This window comes from Erinaceus europaeus, chromosome 1 (assembly GCF_950295315.1).
Source record: "Erinaceus europaeus chromosome 1, mEriEur2.1, whole genome shotgun sequence".
In the NCBI taxonomy this organism is placed as follows: domain Eukaryota; kingdom Metazoa; phylum Chordata; class Mammalia; order Eulipotyphla; family Erinaceidae; genus Erinaceus; species Erinaceus europaeus.
Genome location: NC_080162.1, coordinates 102,617,072 through 102,634,767, shown reverse-complemented (window position 1 = coordinate 102,634,767; position 17,696 = coordinate 102,617,072). Strand labels below are relative to the sequence as shown.

At 40.1% G+C, this 17,696-nt stretch overlaps 1 protein-coding gene across 12 annotated transcripts in view; it reads left to right on the top strand.

Annotated features, from left to right (window-relative positions):
• The window catches only part of CPEB3 (cytoplasmic polyadenylation element binding protein 3), a 306,673-nt gene that overhangs the window by 150,875 nt on the left and 138,102 nt on the right, over positions 1-17,696 (top strand). For all 12 annotated transcript variants that reach the window (XM_060192002.1, XM_060191970.1, XM_060192023.1 and 9 more), the window contains one exon: positions 2,113-2,202. In XM_060192002.1, coding sequence (XP_060047985.1) covers positions 2,113-2,202 — 90 coding nt within the window. The remainder of the gene's footprint in view (positions 1-2,112; positions 2,203-17,696) is intronic.

The window sequence follows — 17,696 nt, the reverse complement described above, 5'->3', positions numbered from 1 at the left end:
TGTGGTATGATTAGATTTTCCATGATAATATGTTTGAGGTACCAGCAATTAAAAGATGGGTTTTCACTTCTTTCTCAAGTCAATCAGCTCATAGTAGATTATCAGTAAATACTATTAAGTGAACAAATGAAATAAATATGTAACAGAGTTAAAGGGGAAAAAACACTACAGTTCTAGTGGCTTTGGATCTACTATAAAAGTAATGGTGGGGACCAGGCAGTAGCACAGCAGGTTAAGCACACATGGCACAAAGTGCAAGACTAGTATAAGAATCCTGGTTCGAGCCCCCAGCTCCCCACCTGCTGGAGGGGGATCGCTTCACAGGCGGTGAAGCAGGTCTGTAGGTGTCTTTCTCTCCCCCTCTATCTCTTCCCTTTCTTCATTTCTTTCTGTTCTATCCAACGACAACGACAACAAGGCTAACAACAAGGGCAACAAAAGGGAAAAAAGATAGCTTCCAGGAGCAGTGGATTTGTAGTGTAGGCTCCGAGCCCCAGCAATAACCCTGGAGGCAAATAAATAAATAAACGAATAAATAAATGTAATCGTTAAACAATTATCACCAGGGCTAGTTTAGCTATATTTCCTAATTTCTCATAATTTTTTGTATGATGAAATAAAAGTCTCTAAAAATAGGTTTGCTATTTTTTTATATTTATTTATTTTCCCTTTTGTTGCCCTTGTTGTTTTATTATTGTTATTAGTGTTGTTGTTAGATAGGACAGAGAGAAATAGAGAGAGGAGGGGAAGACAGAGGGGGAGAGAAAGACAGACACCTGCAGAGCTGCTTCACCACTTGTGAAGCGACTCCCCTGCAGGTGGGGAGTCCGGACTCGAACCGGGATCCTTACACCGGTCCCTGCACTTTGCACCACGTGCGCTTAACCCGCTGTGGCTACCATCCGACTCCCCTCTAAAAATAGTTTTATATTCAATGTACTGCTTTAAAGATACACACAGCTGGAAACTCATTTTTCTACAAACTATTCCTATACAAATGTTAATCTCATCTATTGACTAGATTTTTTTTTTAGACATAGTTTTGATTATAGCAGGAAAAGTAGAAACTTAAACCTGAGTACGAGCTAAGTTAGAACTTTCTACTTTGAGCCAAAAATCGGAAGGAAAAATATAAACTTACTGGGTTATAATTTTTGAAATATTTTTTGTATAGCATGTGTAACAAGAGAGAAAGAGACCATTGACTTTTAACATTTTCATATTACCAAATAAAATAACCTATTTGCCTCTGCTCACCGAAGAATCATCTATTTCTAAAAATAATATTAAAGATTATTATCTTATATTGGTAATAACACTTAATATTAACAAATTTTGATATTTCAGAGCTTATGTCACATAAGTGAAAACTTTTCAAATATTTTGTATACTTTTGGCTTTTTAAATTTATTTTTTATTAAATAAAACAAAGCACGCCTATTTAAAAAATCTCCTTATGGGCTCCAGGCAGTAGTGCAGTGGGTTAACCACATATGGTGCACAGTGCAAGGACTGGTGTAAGGATCCCAGTTGGAGCCCCAGCTCCTCATCTGCAGGGGGGTTACTTCACAAGCAGTGAAGCAGTTCTGCAGGTGTCTATCTTTCGCTCCCCCTCTGTCTTCCCGTCCCCTCATGAGTTTCTCTGTCCTATCTAACAACAATGACAGCAATAACAACAACAACAAGGGCAACAAAAAGGGAAAAAATAGCCTCTAGGAGCAGTGGATTACTTGTGCAGGCACCGAGCCCCAGCAGTAACCCTGGAGGCAAAAATAATAATATTAATAATAATATAAAATTTTTTTTAAATCTCCCATTTTACTTGACAGGTCAGTTTAGTTAATTTCATATTTTTCCAGACCTTTTATATCAAATTTATTAGCACTAAAGGAAAAATAATTACAGTCAGAACTACATTCTACGTGGTTAAAAGTTGACAGCTAAATGTATCCCCAAGCAATGTTATTTCACTTAGTTGGTTTGACTTCTGTAGAAGTGCTTTAGAAAATACCTCATGAAAGATATTCTAAGTAAAAAGACATGTTTTGTGCCATTCTGCATGTGATTTTTTTTTTTTCCCCTCTTTGCTAAGATTCCTTTTTCAATTTGTAGATGAGATCACTGCCAGCTTTCGCAGGTTTGGACCACTCGTCGTAGACTGGCCTCACAAAGCTGAAAGCAAGTCCTATTTTCCTCCTAAAGGTAATGCGCTTAAAATGTCTCCTCTTTGTGCCTATTGGAAAGATAGCATGGTGGTTCAATAAAAAGCAGCCTTTTAAGTCTTAAAATAGCAGTGGATTTTTTTTCTCCTAAGTAAGAAAGTATTTTGACATTGATCACCTTTTTGTGTCTTACTGTTTTCACTTGAAGAGAATTCTCTCAGGAGCATACTGATCGTTTCATAGTATCACTGCATCTGCTTTAACTGATGGTGAGATATGGGGATGGGTCTGTTGTGAAGGAGCTTGGTGTAAACTTTCATTAGTTGAGGGGGGGGGAATCTCTAGGGTCTTGAGGAATGTAAATGATGGTAAAGGAAAAGATTGCTTCGAGTCAAATTTTACTTGTGCCCCATGACCCCCCCCCTTATTTATTTGTATATTTATTTAGTCTCCAGGGTTATTGCTGGGGCTTGTTGCCTGCACTAGAAATCCACTGCTCCTGGAGGCTAGTTTTTCCCATTTTGTTGCCCTTGTATAGTTATTGTTACTGTTACCATTGAATTGTTGTTGGATAGGACAGAGAGAAATCGAGAGGAGAGGGGAGACAGAGAGGAGGAGAGAAAGATAGACACTTGCATACCTGCTTTACTGCTTGTGAAGCAACCTCCTTGCAGGTGGGAAGCCGGGGGCTGGAACCTGGATCCTTAATGCCGGTGCGCTTAACCTGCTGCGCTACCGTCTGACCAACCTTTTTTTTTTCTTTCTTTCTTTATTTATAAAATGGAAGCACTGACAAGACCATAGGATAAGAGAGATACAATTCCCACCACCAAAGCTCCATATCCTATCCCCTCCCCTGATAGCTTTCCTATTCTTTAACCCCGTGGGAGTATGGACTCAAGGTCATTATGGGGTGCAGAAGGTGGAAGGTCTGGCATCTGTAATTGCTTCTCCACTGAACCTGGGCATTGACAGGTCTACCCATACTCCCAGTCTATCTCTCAGTTTCCCTAGTGAGACAGGGCTCTGAGGAAGCGGAGCTCCAGGACACATTAGTGGGGTCATCTGTCCAGGGAAGTCCGGTTGGCATCATGGCAGCACCTGGAATTTCGGGTCTGAAAAACAGTTAACATGTAAAGCCATACAAATTGTTGATTAATCATGAACCTAAAGGCTGGCATATTGCAGATGAAGATTTGGGGTCTCCATTTTGGAAACAGCTAGTGGGTCTATTGCAAAGGGCCTATTTTTTTCTTTTTATTTATTTATTTGTTTGTTTGTTTATTTAAAAAAGGAGACATTAAGAAAACCGTAGGATAGGAGAGATACAACTCCACACAATTCCCACCACCAGATCTCTATATCCCATCCCCTCCCCTGATATTATTAGTTTTTGCCTGAGCCTGATGTCTCATGCAGATGGACCCAGGTCATTGAGATGATGTCATGGCTGGAAAAAGGGCAAGAAAGCTGGATCATGGAAGAGAGTAGCTCCCAAATATGGGAAAAGTGTATAAATATTGTTGACTGTAAACCGTATTGATTTGATCTGGGGCCCATATTCAACAGAGGAGCCTATGTAACCTCTACATCCATGTAGGTCCAAACTTGCATTCTGTAGTCATCACTAGGCACATTCTGAGTTGCACCGATTTCAGGACCCTTCTTCTTAAGGGTGGTATATAGAGTATGTTATCCAATCCCCTTTTGGAGGATGGAACATTCTCTACCGTTGATCTACATTGAGGGCAAGATCCTATGGGGGCCCACAAAGTGGTCCATTATGTTGTTCTTGATGGAGATGACCAGTGACAATGGAGAGAGGGATCTATTCGAAGTCTAGGCTCATCATGTTTGTGTGGGAATCCCAGGACTCACTGACTAGGCCCCCATCTGATGGGGGGCCTGATAGAGTCATCATTAAAGTATGCCAGTCTCTTGCCCTTTTTCAGCTTTTATAGTCCTTACTTTGATAAGGTTAGCTTTGGAGTGATTGAGAGAAGTGTAATAGGAAGTAGATGAGGAGGGCATCTAGGTCTAAGTAGAAACTATTTCATTCAGTACTTTAAGGTGTCTTTTTAGGTCTTTCTACTTGCTCACTGCAAACTATTGTACACTTTTCTTTAATGTATTTATTTTGCCCTAGTTTATGGATACATGTGTACATCTGCCCTATCTCATTGGACCTGGTCTATATGTAGGTTTGAGGCTTTGTTAGGAAGTGAACCATTTGAAATGGAATTAAGGAGTCCCATGAGAAAGGAAAGGTCTCACTTGAGTAATGATGCTGAAGGGTTGACAGTCCATGCCTTACGTCTCTGGACACAGTTTGAAGTTAAGCATGCCGAGGTGGTACTCATCACAGTGAATCAGCAGATGCAGTATCAGTTGGTATGAATTGAGAGAAGCATGCTGGAAAGTGAGCCCCACCCTAGAGGTTCCAGGACTGGGGGAAATTTGGGCTTTTTTTTTTCTTTTAAGATTTTTAAAATATTTATTCCCTTTTGTTGCCCTTGTTGTTTTATTGTTGTTAGTGTTGTTGGATAGGACAGAGAGAAATGGAGAGAGGAGGGGAGACAGAGAGGGGGAACGAAAGATAGACACCTGCCGACCTGCTTTACCGCTTGTGAAGCGACTCCCCTACAGGTGGGGAGCTGGGGGCTCGAACCAGGATCCTTCTTCCAGTCCTTTTGCTTTGTGCCATGTGTGCTTAACCCGCTGCACTACCGCCTGACTCCCAAATTTGGGCTTTATAGAGAAAGCTGGAGGTTCCTGCTCTTAGGGATTAAGAAGGCTATAGATAATTATTGCTATAATCAAATTATTTGGCAATTGGGTTAACTTTGAAAATCCCATTGTTAGGATTTGCTGAATCATACACGACCTCACCATAATTTGTCCTTTGATGTTGTTTATATCTATCTGTATTTTATAACGTAATGCCACCGGTTGCTTCTGCTTTCCTGGTCTAAGCTATTAGGAGAGTCAGCATTTCAAAGACTGAGCCTATGGTCTGTGCATTAAAAGTTTGAGAAATTCAATCAATTTTCCTCTCTAATATTAAATTGTGATTTATATGACTACAAGTTAATAGGAGTGTACATAAGCACCATTCCCCACCAAAAGACTGTGTTTCATCCCATCCTCCCTCCTTCTCCCCCCCACTCCCCAGTGAAGCTGAGCATCCATCCTCACCCTCCACCCAGAGATTTTTACTTTGGTGCCCTACTCCAAACTCAGTCAGACCTTGCTTTGAGTTTCCCTTTCTTTTCTTCTTTCTCAACTTCTGTTGATGAGTGGGATTATATTATGCTCCTCTTTGTCTTTCTGACATGTCACTTAACATAATTCCTTCTAGCTCCTCCCAAGATGGGTCAGAGAAGGTGGATTCATTGTTCTTAATAGCTATGTAGTATTCCATTGTGTATATATACCACAGCTTTCTCAGCTATTCATCTGTTGCTGGGCACCTAGCTGGCTTCCAGGTTTTAGCTATTACGAATTATGCTGCTATGAACATAGGTGTACACATATCTTTTTAATTGGGTGTTATGGAGTCCTTGGGGTATATCCCTAGGAGAGTAATTACTGGGTCATATGGAAGGTCCATGCCTAGCCTTGTGAGAGTTCTCCAGACTGCTCTACACAGAGGCTGGACCAATTTACATTCCTTTCAGCAGTGCTGAAGGGTTCCTTTGTCCCCACATCCTCTCCAGCATTTGGTGTTGCTGTCCTTTTTGATGTATGCTATTCTCACAGGGGTGAGGTGGTATTTCAGTGTTGTCTTTATTTACATTTCTCTGACAATCAGTGACCTGGAGCAATGTTTCATGTGTTTGTTAGCCTTTTTTGGATCTCTTCTGTAGTGAATATTCTATTCATATCCTCTGCCCACTTTTGGATGGGGTCATTTGCTTTTTTGTTGCTAAGTTTGCTGATTCTTTGTATATTTTGATTATTAGTCTCTTGTCTGATGTATGGCGTGTGAAGATCTCCCATTCTGTGAGGGGTCTCTTTGTTTGAATGATGCTTTCTTTTGCTGTGCAGAAGCTCTTCCTTTTGATGTAGTCCCATTGATTTGTTTTGTTTTGGTCTTCCTTGCAATTGGATTTGAGTCATCAAAGATGTCCTTGAGCTTTAGGTGGGAAAGTGTTCCACCAATATTTTCCTCTAAGTATTTGATAGTTTCTGGTCTGACATCTAGGTCTTTGATCCATTTGGAGTTGACTTTTGTTTCTGGTGAGATAAAGTGGTTCAGTTTCATTCTCCTGCTTGTTTCAACCCACTTTCCCCAGCACCATTTATTGAAGAGAGCCTCCTTCCATTTAATATTTTGGCCCCTTTATCAAAAATTAGGTGTCCATAGGTATGGGGGCAACCCTTTGGTTTTTAATAGATCTTATAAACCCCACACACAGAAGACCTAGTGACTAGAGAATAGCATTCTGTAAAATTGCCTTGATCATGAATGTCCAGTAACTTAATCCTGTTTTAGAGATGCAAAACAAAGTAGCACAGGAATTTTACATGATTTTACTTCTCTTCTTTTTGATAGACTTAAAAAAAAAAAGCTTCTCTAAGGACATAAGATATATTGCTTTGTTCATAGATTATCATTTCAGAAGAATCTAGGAAGCTTTCTGGTGGTTTACTTTGGGTATATTCTTGGATATTTTTTTAAATCTTTATTTATTAGATAGAGACAGCCAGAAATGGAGAAGGAAAGGGATGACAGTGGAGAGAGACAGAGAGACACCTGCAGCCCCTGCTTCACCACTTGTGAAGCTTTCCCCCTGCAGGTGGGGGCCGGGGCTCAAGCCTGGGTCCTTGAGCACTGTAACGTGCTCTCAATCAGGTACGCCACCACCCGGCCCCATATTCCTGGATTATTATAAAAGAATATTTCAGGTTAAAGAGGAACTCTCCTTATGTTCTGTATTTTTTACCTCTAAAGAATTGTGGGGTTTTTTTTTATATCTATTATTTTGTAACATTACTCTCTATAAGAATATAGTCAGAATACTTGTCCTTCCTGCCACTTGCATAGGAATCAAATTATAGTTTAACCTGGAAAAGGCAAATGACTTTCTGCTGTTAGGTTTGTCACCTATACTTCGAATACTATTTAGGTATTTTTTTTCATTTTTGCTTTCCTTTTTTTTTCTTTTTTATTTATTTATATATTGGATAAGGACTGAAATTGAGAGGAGAGGCATGTGTGTGTGTGTGTGTGTGTGTGTGTGTGTGCACACGCACACACAAACGCACACGTGTATTAGAGAGAGAGACACACACGCAAACACAGAGACACCTGAAATACCACTGCAATCCTGAAGCTTACCCCTGCAGGTGGGAACGAAGAGTTTGAGCCTGGGTCCTTGCAGATTGTAACATGTGTGCTTCGCCATGTGTGCCACCACCTAGCCTTTAGATTCTTGCTTGCAATTAGATTAGAGGAGGTCCTAAATGAATTTAGGTCACTGAAACATTTTAATAATAGATCTTTATATGATGCATAACCTTGAAGGAATTAAAAACCTGATCCACACTGCTTCTATAGACTTCTTGCATCTCTACTTTGATTTATGCAAAAAAAAAAAAGGTTTCTTGATGCTAAATCTATACAAATACACAAAAAATAGTGTACTATTCAACAGAGGGCTATAATTTGCCATTAGAATTCCTTTCTTTTCTTCAATAAATTCTAAAGTTAAAAAAATTCAGTAAAGGGAGTTGGGTGGTAGCACAGTGGGTTAAGCACAGGTGGCGCAAAGCACAAGGACCAGCATAAGGATCCCAGTTTGAGCCCCCGGCTCCCCACCTGCAGGGGAGTCGCTTCACAGGCGGTGAAGTAGGTCTGCAGGTGTCTATCTTTCTCTCCCCGTCTCTGTCTTCCCCATATTTCTCCATTTCTCTCTGTCTTATCCATCAACAATAACTACAACAATAAAAAAATTCAGTAAAGATAAAAGTAATCAGTAGTGAAAAGGTGTGTTTATGACTTACTGGTACCATGTGTGACACTATATAAAGGACATGTTTAATCAGAATAGTATTCTTTCTTCCGGTGAATGAGTCTACCACACAACAGTGTATGTAATATATTCTATAAAATAACATGCCTGTCCCAGATTTGAGCCCCTGGTCCCCACCGGCAGCAGGAAAACTTCATAAATGGTGAAGCAGTGCTTCAGGTGTCTCTCTGTCTCTCTCCCTCTCTATCTCCTCCTCTCCACCCCAATTGCTGGCTATCTCTATCCAATAAGTAAATAAAGATTTTAAAAAAGAACGTCATGTTTTAAAAAATTGCATGCATATAACATATTTCTAAGAAAGAAGGCTTTAAAAATGAGTCCAATATAAAAGGTGTCAGATGACCATTCTAAAAAATAATAGAGATATATCTATGAAGCATATCTATATCATAAAGATAAGTATTCATGTGGTCTGGGAGCTGGCACAGTGGCTAAGGCACCTAGACTCTGAAGCGTGAGGTCCTGAGTTTAAGCCTGAGCAGCACATGTACCAGAGTGATGTCTGGTTCTTGGTTCTTCTCTCTCTCTCCTATCTTTCTCATTAATAAATAAAATATTTTTTTAAAAAAGATAAGTATTCATGTTCAAAGAAAATTATCCCAAATTCTAGCTCTACCAGAGATAATTAGGATGTTCATTTTATTGAATACTCTTCTGATATCTCTCTCTCTCTCTCTCTCTCTCTCTCTCTTACCAGAGCACTGCTGAGCTCTGGTTTATGGTGGTGTAGGGGATTAAACCTGGAACTTTTGGAGCCTCAGGCATGAGACTCTCTTTGCATAATCATTATGCTATCTACCCCTGCCCCGACCTCTCTCTATGGATACATTTATGTGAAATTAAATAGTTTCCATCAATGAGATTGTAGTACAAATGCAGTTTAATAGCTTACATTCCCCTCTTCAGTAGTGTTTGAATCTCTTCAAGAAACCTACCTTTAACAAACAAAAAAATAAACATAAATAAAAGTTTAGAAAGGAGACCTACACTGTCATTAATAACCTTATCTAACCAGACTTATTGAAAGACATTTAAGTTATTTCTAGTTGCTTTTTTTCAGGTATTCTTTTGCTGCCATATATATATATATATATTTTTTTTTTTTCCCTTTTAGAATGACCTCTTGAGGTCAGGCAGTAATGCAGTGGGTTTAGCGCACGTGGGGGCAAAGCACAGGGACGGCATATGGATCCCGGTTTGAGCCCTTGGCTCCCCACCTGCAGGGGAGTTGCTTCACAAGTGGTGAAGCAGGTCTGCAGGTGTCTATCTTTCTCTCCCCCTCTTTGTCTTCCCCTCCTTTCTCCATTTCTCTCTTTGTCCTTTCCAACAGTGACAACATCAACTACAACAACTATAAAACAACAAAGGAAAGGGGAGGAGGGAAATAGAGTCTGAGGAAATAGCTCTTTTTCAGTCTTTGCTGGCCAAAATAGTGAAAGTAACATCTTTGGGATGGGAGACAGAATTTTTTTCTTTTTATTCATTATTGGCCGTCTTATTTGAATTTGTTGTTTTTTTTATTTATTATTGGACAGAGACAGAGAGAAATTGAGAGGGGAGGGAAAGGTAGAGAGGAAGAGACATTAGAGACACCTTCAGCCCGCTTCACTGCTCATGAAGCTTTCACTCTGCAGGTGGGACCAGGGGCTTGAACCTGGGTGCTTGCACACTGTAGCGTGTATGTTTAACCAGGTGTGCCATCACCTGCCCCATCTTTTTTTTTTCTCCATAAGAACAATTAATTGCGTCTGGAACATATGTTGGAGTAGGGCACATAAAAGGGTCCAACTTTATTAATTTTTAATACATTTAAAAAATATTTATTTTCCCTTTTGTTGCCCCTTTTTTATTTTTGTTGTTATTGTTGTTGTTATTGATTTTGTCGTTGTTGGATAGGACAGAGAGAAATGGAGAGAGGAGGGGAAGACAGAGAGGGGAAGAGAAAGACACCTGCAGACCTGCTTCACCACCCGTGAAGTGACTCCCCTGAAGGTGGGGAGCCAGGGGATCCAACTGGGATCCTTACGCTGGACCTTGCACTTCGCACCATGAGAACTTAACCCACTGCACTACCACCTGGCCCCCACCAACTTTATTATTTATTTATTTTTTATATATGTATTTATTTTCCCTTTTGTTGTCCTTGTTTTTTATTGTTGTTGTAGTTGTTGTTGTTATTGATGTCGTTGTTGTTAGAACAGAGAGAAATCGAGAGAGGAAGGGAAGTCAGAGAGGGGGAGAGAAAGATGGACACCTGCAGACATGCTTCACAGTCTGTGAAGTGACTCCCCTGCAGGGGGGGAGCCAAGGCTCAAACTGGGATCCTTACGCTGGTCCTTGGGCTTCGTGCCACATGCACTTAATCCTGCTGTGCTGACAGCCAACTCCCTCACCAACTTTATTTTTAAGGTAGCTTCCCTATCTTTCCAGTAATCAATTATTGATTATTCTATCTTTTCCATTGCTTTGAATTATTAGAATTAAGTTTTTAAAACGTTTTATTCACTTATTTATTAGATAGAGACAAAGAGAAATTGAGGGGGAGGGGAGACAAAGAGGGAGAGAGAAAGAGAGATGCCTTCAGCACTAATATACTGCTCATCAAGCTTTTCCCCGTAGGTGGAGACTGGGGACATATATGTGTGTGGGTCTGTGCACTTAACTGGGTGTGTCACTACCCAGCCTCACAGAATTAAATTTTGGATTGGAAAGTCATTTCTTCTGTTTCTCAATGGAATGCACATTATTTTCTCCACCTGAAACTAGTTAGTCAGGTATGGTAATCACCAGCTATATATTAGCTAATGTGAGCTTTCAGTGTGACTTTTTTTTTCTATTTTTTTGTAATATGTATTTATTTATTTTCCCTTTGATTGCCTTTGTTATTTATCATTGTTGTTTTTATTGTTGTTGGTGTTGTTGGATAGGATAGAGAGAAATGGAGAGAGGAAGACAGAGAGGGGGAGAGAATGATAGACACCTGCAGACCTGCTTCACTGCCTGTGAAGCGACTCCCCTGCAGGTGGGGAGCCAGGGGCTCGAACCGGATCTTTATGCAGGTCCTTGCACTGGCTTTTCTGTTTTTAAGGGTTGCATAAACACAGAAGTAAGAAAGAATGTAACAGAAACTACAAATGGACCTCAGATAATCTTAGCAGAACATTATTGATTACTTCACTAAATTGCTCATTTAGATTGTGTTATCAGTGACAAGGCAAGTAATTTATTTCAAAAGTAATTTGTATTTGCAGACCTAGCTGATTATTGGATTTTGTTCTTCTGAGTGAGATGTTTTCCTGCGATCTTTACTCATCGTTCAGCGTGTCCTATAATGTAATGCGTGTGCTCTGAGGGTGTGTCACCATCCAGCCCCATATCCTAGACTGTAAAACAGAATAAGTTACCAGTGTCACATCTCTTTGTTGACATTTAAAAGACTGTTGGTTTCTCTTTAAGCCGTTTCTTCTCCAAGCCAAATATTTTTTTCAAGCTAAATATTTTAACTTGTTTTCCAAGTTTAATATTCTCACTCCCCTATCTGAGAATATTAAACTTAGAGCTAGTTGTTTCTGAACTGTCATTTTTATCTGCCTTTTCTGTCATGTCACCTTTGCAATATCCTGCTTAAATTTATGACTAAGTTGAAAAGAGAACATTGAGAATTGTCTAGGCAGTACAGAGTTTATCAACTCTATGAACTCCATAGTTTTGGGTACCACCATAATATAATAGCATAATATCAATAAAACCAAGTTATAGAATATTACAGTTGGTGCCCTTATTTTACAATGGAGTTATCTGTTGAGATGGTCTAGTGAGAGTCAGAACAGGTAGAAATTCTGAACCTCGGGGGGCTGGGCGGTAGCACAGTGGTTTAAGCACACATGGCATGATGTGCAAGGACTGTAATGATCCTGGTTCAACACCCCGGCTCACTACCTACAGGGGGATCACTTCACAGGTGGTGAAGCAGGTCTGCAGGTGCATCTTTCTCTCACCCTCTCTATCTTTCCCTCCTCTTTCCATTTCTCTCTGTCCTATCCAACAATGACAGCCGTAACAACAATAAACAAGGGCAACAAAAAGGAAAAAACAGCCTCCAGGAGCAGTGGATTTGTAGTGCAGGCACTGAGCCTCAGCAGTAACCCTGGAGGCAAAAAAAAAAAAAAAAAAGAAAGAAAGAAAGAAAGAAAGAAATTCTGAATCTACTACTTTTTCATTCTCTGCATTTTTAGAAAGCTGGTTTCCTTTCTGATGATTGTTGGCAAGTAGAAGAAATAATAATTATTAAACTATTGACTTCTGATGTGTTTTGCTCACAGCTACAGTATGAGAATTGCTGTCTTTTTGGGAGGGCCTAAAGATTTAGGTATTTTTCAAGTATTGTAGTAACTTTGAGAATCCATGGCCACTCACTTGAATGTGGGGACATCTAAGTAGTTCAGCTCAAACTCTTGTACCTCCCCCCTTTGCAATTTTTTATTGGGAGGTTATGACTTGTAGTAAATAAATGTATAAATACATGTATAAAATTTCTCAGTTTTCTGCAAAACACTCTTACCCCTGCTCACCTCTTCCACCATGGTGTACCAGGACTTGAAAGTCCACCCCCCACCCCCAGATCCTTTACTTTGGTGCAACACACCAAATCCAATAGTGTCTCTCTCTCTCTCACACACACACACACACCACACACATACACTTGAAGCTGTTTTAGTTTTTTCCAAATAAAAAATAGAGTGCAGAGAGACTATGAGCAGGAGAGAGTGAGAGTGAGTGAGAGGGAGGGAGTGAGAGAGAGGGAGAGGGAGAGGGGCAGGGGCAGGGAGAGGGACAGGGAGAGGAGAGATATTCGCTGAGAAAATAGCAATTAAACACCTAAAAACCACGGAGTTAGCTTATAGGTGAAATGGTTTGATTTCTTTTGAAGATATGAAGCAAGTAAAGCTACAATGTGAGGGAGGAGAAAATTATGCAAAAGAAAGAATTGTGAAGAAAAAGGAGGTTTTTTTTCCCTTCCCCTCTCCTCAATTGATCTATTATAGTTCCCTAGAGAATCCTTCCGAAAGGGTAGATATGAAGGCACTTGTGTGGTGCTTCTCTATTGAGTGGAGGAAGAATGGAGCTCAGAGAAGTAGAATTACTGGTTTAGAATATCTTCTACGTATTGATAAAAATTAAGCACAGTCTTGTTTTGTGTTTGCTGCATTTAGTTCTGTATGAAAAGAAATCTAGCTCTAATAACATTGAGGAATTTTTGTCTTCACATTATGTTTGCATACTTTTATTTCTGAAATTGTAGAATTTAAATTATGACTTATGGAAACAGAAGTTCTCTCAAATATTACATCATAAAGCAAATCCTTAATGCATATAGAATACTGATAAGTATTCTGTTTGTAGTATTTCAGGTACAGGTTAAAAAGGAATAATAAAGAGAACTGAATAAATGCAAACAAACAAAGGGACTGGGTTCTGGTTACAGATGATAAGTTTGTGATATGCTAAGACAAATGGTAATATCAGTCCATCAAATATTTGTTGCACATAAGCTTATGGAAGAGCCAGTATTTGGCCTCATGGGAGATGTAGAGACTTGGTTTTTTTTTTTTTTTACAAAGGCATGATTTCCAAAAAGAGACATGAAAATAAAAATGTGGACTATTAAGTGAATTCTAGAGCTGGGTTTGCTAGCCTCCTCCATCTAGTAGCTGTATGACTTTAAGAATGCTACTTGGGAGTCGGGCGGTGGCGCAGTGGGTTAAGCGCATGTGGCGCAAATCGCCAGGACCTGCGTAAGGATCCCAGTTCGAGCCCCCGGCTCCCCACCTGCAGGAGAATCACTTCACAAGTAGTGAAGCAGGTCTGCAGGTGTCTGTCTTTCTCTCTCCCTCTCTGTCTTCCCCTCCCCCTCTCTGTCTTCCCCTCCTCTCTCCATTTCTCTATGTCCTATCCAACAACAACGACATTAATAACCACAACAGTGTTAAACAATAAGGGCAACAAAAGGGAAAATAAATAAATATTTTAAAATTTTTTGGGAAAAAAAAAAAGAATGCTACTTAACCTTTCTGTACTTCCATTTCATCACCTGAAAAAGAGGAATAATAATTATTCCTACTTCCAGAGGTTGGGATGGGAATTAAAGTGAGTATATCTTTGTGGAGTCCCTGAATATAATATAGTAGGTATTATGAATGATGTTATTTTTGTTGCGAGAAGACCAACTATAATTAATGACAAGTGAGCAAAAAACAGTAATAGGCCTTCAGAAGAGGCACAGATTACAGTGATCTCTATGTAATGTTGGTGTTAAAAGCTAGGTAGGAATAGAATGGCTGAAATTATGAAGGCCTGGAATGATAGTAATTAGGGAGGCTAACATTCACTAAAGGTTTGCTGTGAGTCATGCAATGGGCTACTATTTTTATCCTTGATCTACCCAACTCCACAAGGTAGACATCCTTATAATTTCCTTTTGTAGAGAGAGAGAGAGAGAAAAAAAAAAAAACAGGTTTAGGAGAGACTAACTTGGGAGACAGGCACTGGGTTAAGCACACATGGTGAGAAGCACAAGGATCCTGGTTCAAGCCCCCAGCTCCCCACCTGTAGGGGAAGTGTTGCTTCAAAAATGGTGAAGCAGGTCTGCAGTTGTCTATCTTTCTCTCCCCCTCTCTGTCTTCCCTTCCTCTCTCAATCCTCTCCAAAAACAACAACAACAACAAAATGGAAAAAAATGGCTTTCAGGAGTAGTGAATTCGTAGTACGGGCACCAAACTCCAGCAATAACCCTGGAGGCAAAAAAAAAAAAAGAGAGAGAGAGAGAGAGAGAGTAACTTGCCTTTGGTCTTGTTAAATGTTAGCACCAGTATTTGAACCTAAACAGTTTTAGAACCCAAGGTTCTTAAGTTTTTCACTCTACTATTCTTACTCCGACATAAAGGCAACACAAATGTCAGCATGTTCTAGACAAGCTTTAGTTAAGACAGGATTGTGTGATAGCCTGGTGTCTAGACTTGGATTTGGGCCAAGTAACAAATAACCTAGTGTTTAGGCTTAGGAGTAAACTACATGGGTTGAATTCCTGTCCCACTCCTTGACATCTTTCTTTCCTTGGGCTGATAATTAATGCTCCTAAATATATATTTTTAATACAAGATAATGATGGTGTTTACTTCTGGTGTGTTTGGATTAAATGAAGATGTAGCATACTTTCATAGTGATCGGATACCTTTGCATGGAAGACTGGTGCCCTACCCACTGCCCAACCTCCTAGGTCACTAGCCAGATATCTCTGAAGGCTATTTTTCTTTTTAAAACTATGAGTGAAGTTTTATTTATTTTTTTATTTTAAAAAGGAGACATGAACAAAACCGTAGGATAGGAGGGGTACAACTCCACACACTCTTGCCACTAGATCTCTATATCACATCCCCTCCCCTGATAGCTTTCCTATTCTTTATCCCTCTGGGAGTATGGACCCAAGGTCATTGTGGGATGCAGAAGGTGGAAGGTCTGGCTTCTGTAGTTGCTTCCCTGCTGAACATGGGTGTTGACTGGTCGATCCATACTCCCAGGCTGCATCTCTCTTTCCCTGGTAGGGTGGGTCTCTGAGGAAGCAGAGCTCCAGGACACTTTGGTGGGGTTGTCTGTCCAGGGAAGTCTGGTTGGTATCCTGCTGGCCTCTGAACCTGGTGGCTGAATAGAGAGTTAACATACAAAGCCAAACAAATTGTTGAACAATTATGGACCGAAAGGCTGGAATAGTGCAGATGAAGTGTTGGAGGCTACTCACTGTAGACTATTGTGTGCTTTTGCTTTCAGGTATATATTTTGTCCTAGTTTGTGGATACATGTGAACATATGCTCTATCTCAGGGGACCTGGTTAATATCTAGGTTTTGGGACTTCGTTAGGAAGTGAACGGCCTGGAATGGAATTAGAGAATACTATGAAAGGAAAGGTCTCACCCAAGTAATGAAGCTGAAGGGTTGTCATTCCACACCTTAAGTCTCTGGACACAGTCTGAAGTGAAGCATGCTGAGGTGGCACTCGTTGCATTGATTAGGTTGTGATTGGCGGATGTAATATTATTTGATATGCATTGAGAGAAGCATGCAGGAAAGTGTGTCATACCCTAAGGTTCTAGGACTGGCGGAAATATCGACTCTGTAGTGGAAATGTGAGATTCCTGCTGTCTTAGGGTTCAAGAAGACAATGGATAGTTATTGTTATCATCACATTTGGTAGTTGGGTTAACTTTGAAAAGTCACTTTGTTAGGATTTGCTGTACAATACCCAACATGTTATATATAGCTGTGCTACCGGTTGCTTTTGTTCTTCCTGGTCTAGGCTTTTGAGAGAGTTCACATATCAAAAACTCAGCCTATGAATTAAAAAGACATAGTCTGTGTTTTAAAAAGTTCGAGACATACAATTTTTCCCCTCTCATATTAATTAAATAGTGATTTATATGACTACAGTTTAATAGGAGTGTACATAGACACCATTCCCACCACCAAAAGACTGTGCCCCCTCCCACCTACCCACCTCCCGCCACCCGGGGAAGCTGAATGTCCACTCTCCCCCTCACCACAGGGTTTTACTTTGGTGCCCTACTCTAGATTTAGTCAAATCCTGCTTTTAGTTTCCCTTTCTATTCTTCTTTCTTAACTTCTGTTGATGAGTGGGTTCATCCCATATTCATCTTTATCTTTCTGACTTAGCTCACTTAACATAATTCCTTCTAGCTCCATCCAAGATGGGTCAAAGAAGGTGGGTTCATTGTTCTTAACAGCTGCATAGTATTCCAGCTTTCTCAGCCACTCATCTGCTGTTGGGTACCTGGGTTGCTTCCAGGTTTTAGCTATTATGAATTGTGTGTGTATGAACATAGGTGTACACATATCTTTTTGGTTGGGTGTTATGGAGTCCTTGGGGTATATCCCCAGGAGAGGAATTACTGGGTCATATGGAAGGTCTATGTCTAGCCTTGTGAGAGTTCTCTAGACTGCTCTCCACAGAGGCTGGATGAATTTATATTCCCACCAGCACTAGGTCATGTTGTGGTAGATTTGATTGCACAGTTGTACCATCCACTGAGTGAGAGAATCATGACATTGTAGGGGCATCAAAAGAGAGAAAAACATTCTGATTAAAGAGATGTAGAGTTTTGCATGGTATTTGAGGAAATTCCAAATGGGCCCTTGGATTTGTGGTTAGGAAGTTTTAGAAAAAAGATACTGGTATACATCTCTCCAGAGTTTTCTTTCTGTGGAAGATGGAAACAAAATTGAAAAACATATAAGTAGATTTGTGAAGAATCAGTAAACTAATTGTGATGGGGAAAATAAGGATATGATTGTGGAGATGTAGTGAGTGAAAGATGAGCAAAGTGTCAGACTCTGTTGGACTGTGGAAATAGGCTTCCAAAAAAGTATAGTTGCGGGTAGCAGGTAGTGGTATACATTACAGTATGCAAGGACCCGAGTTCAAGCCCC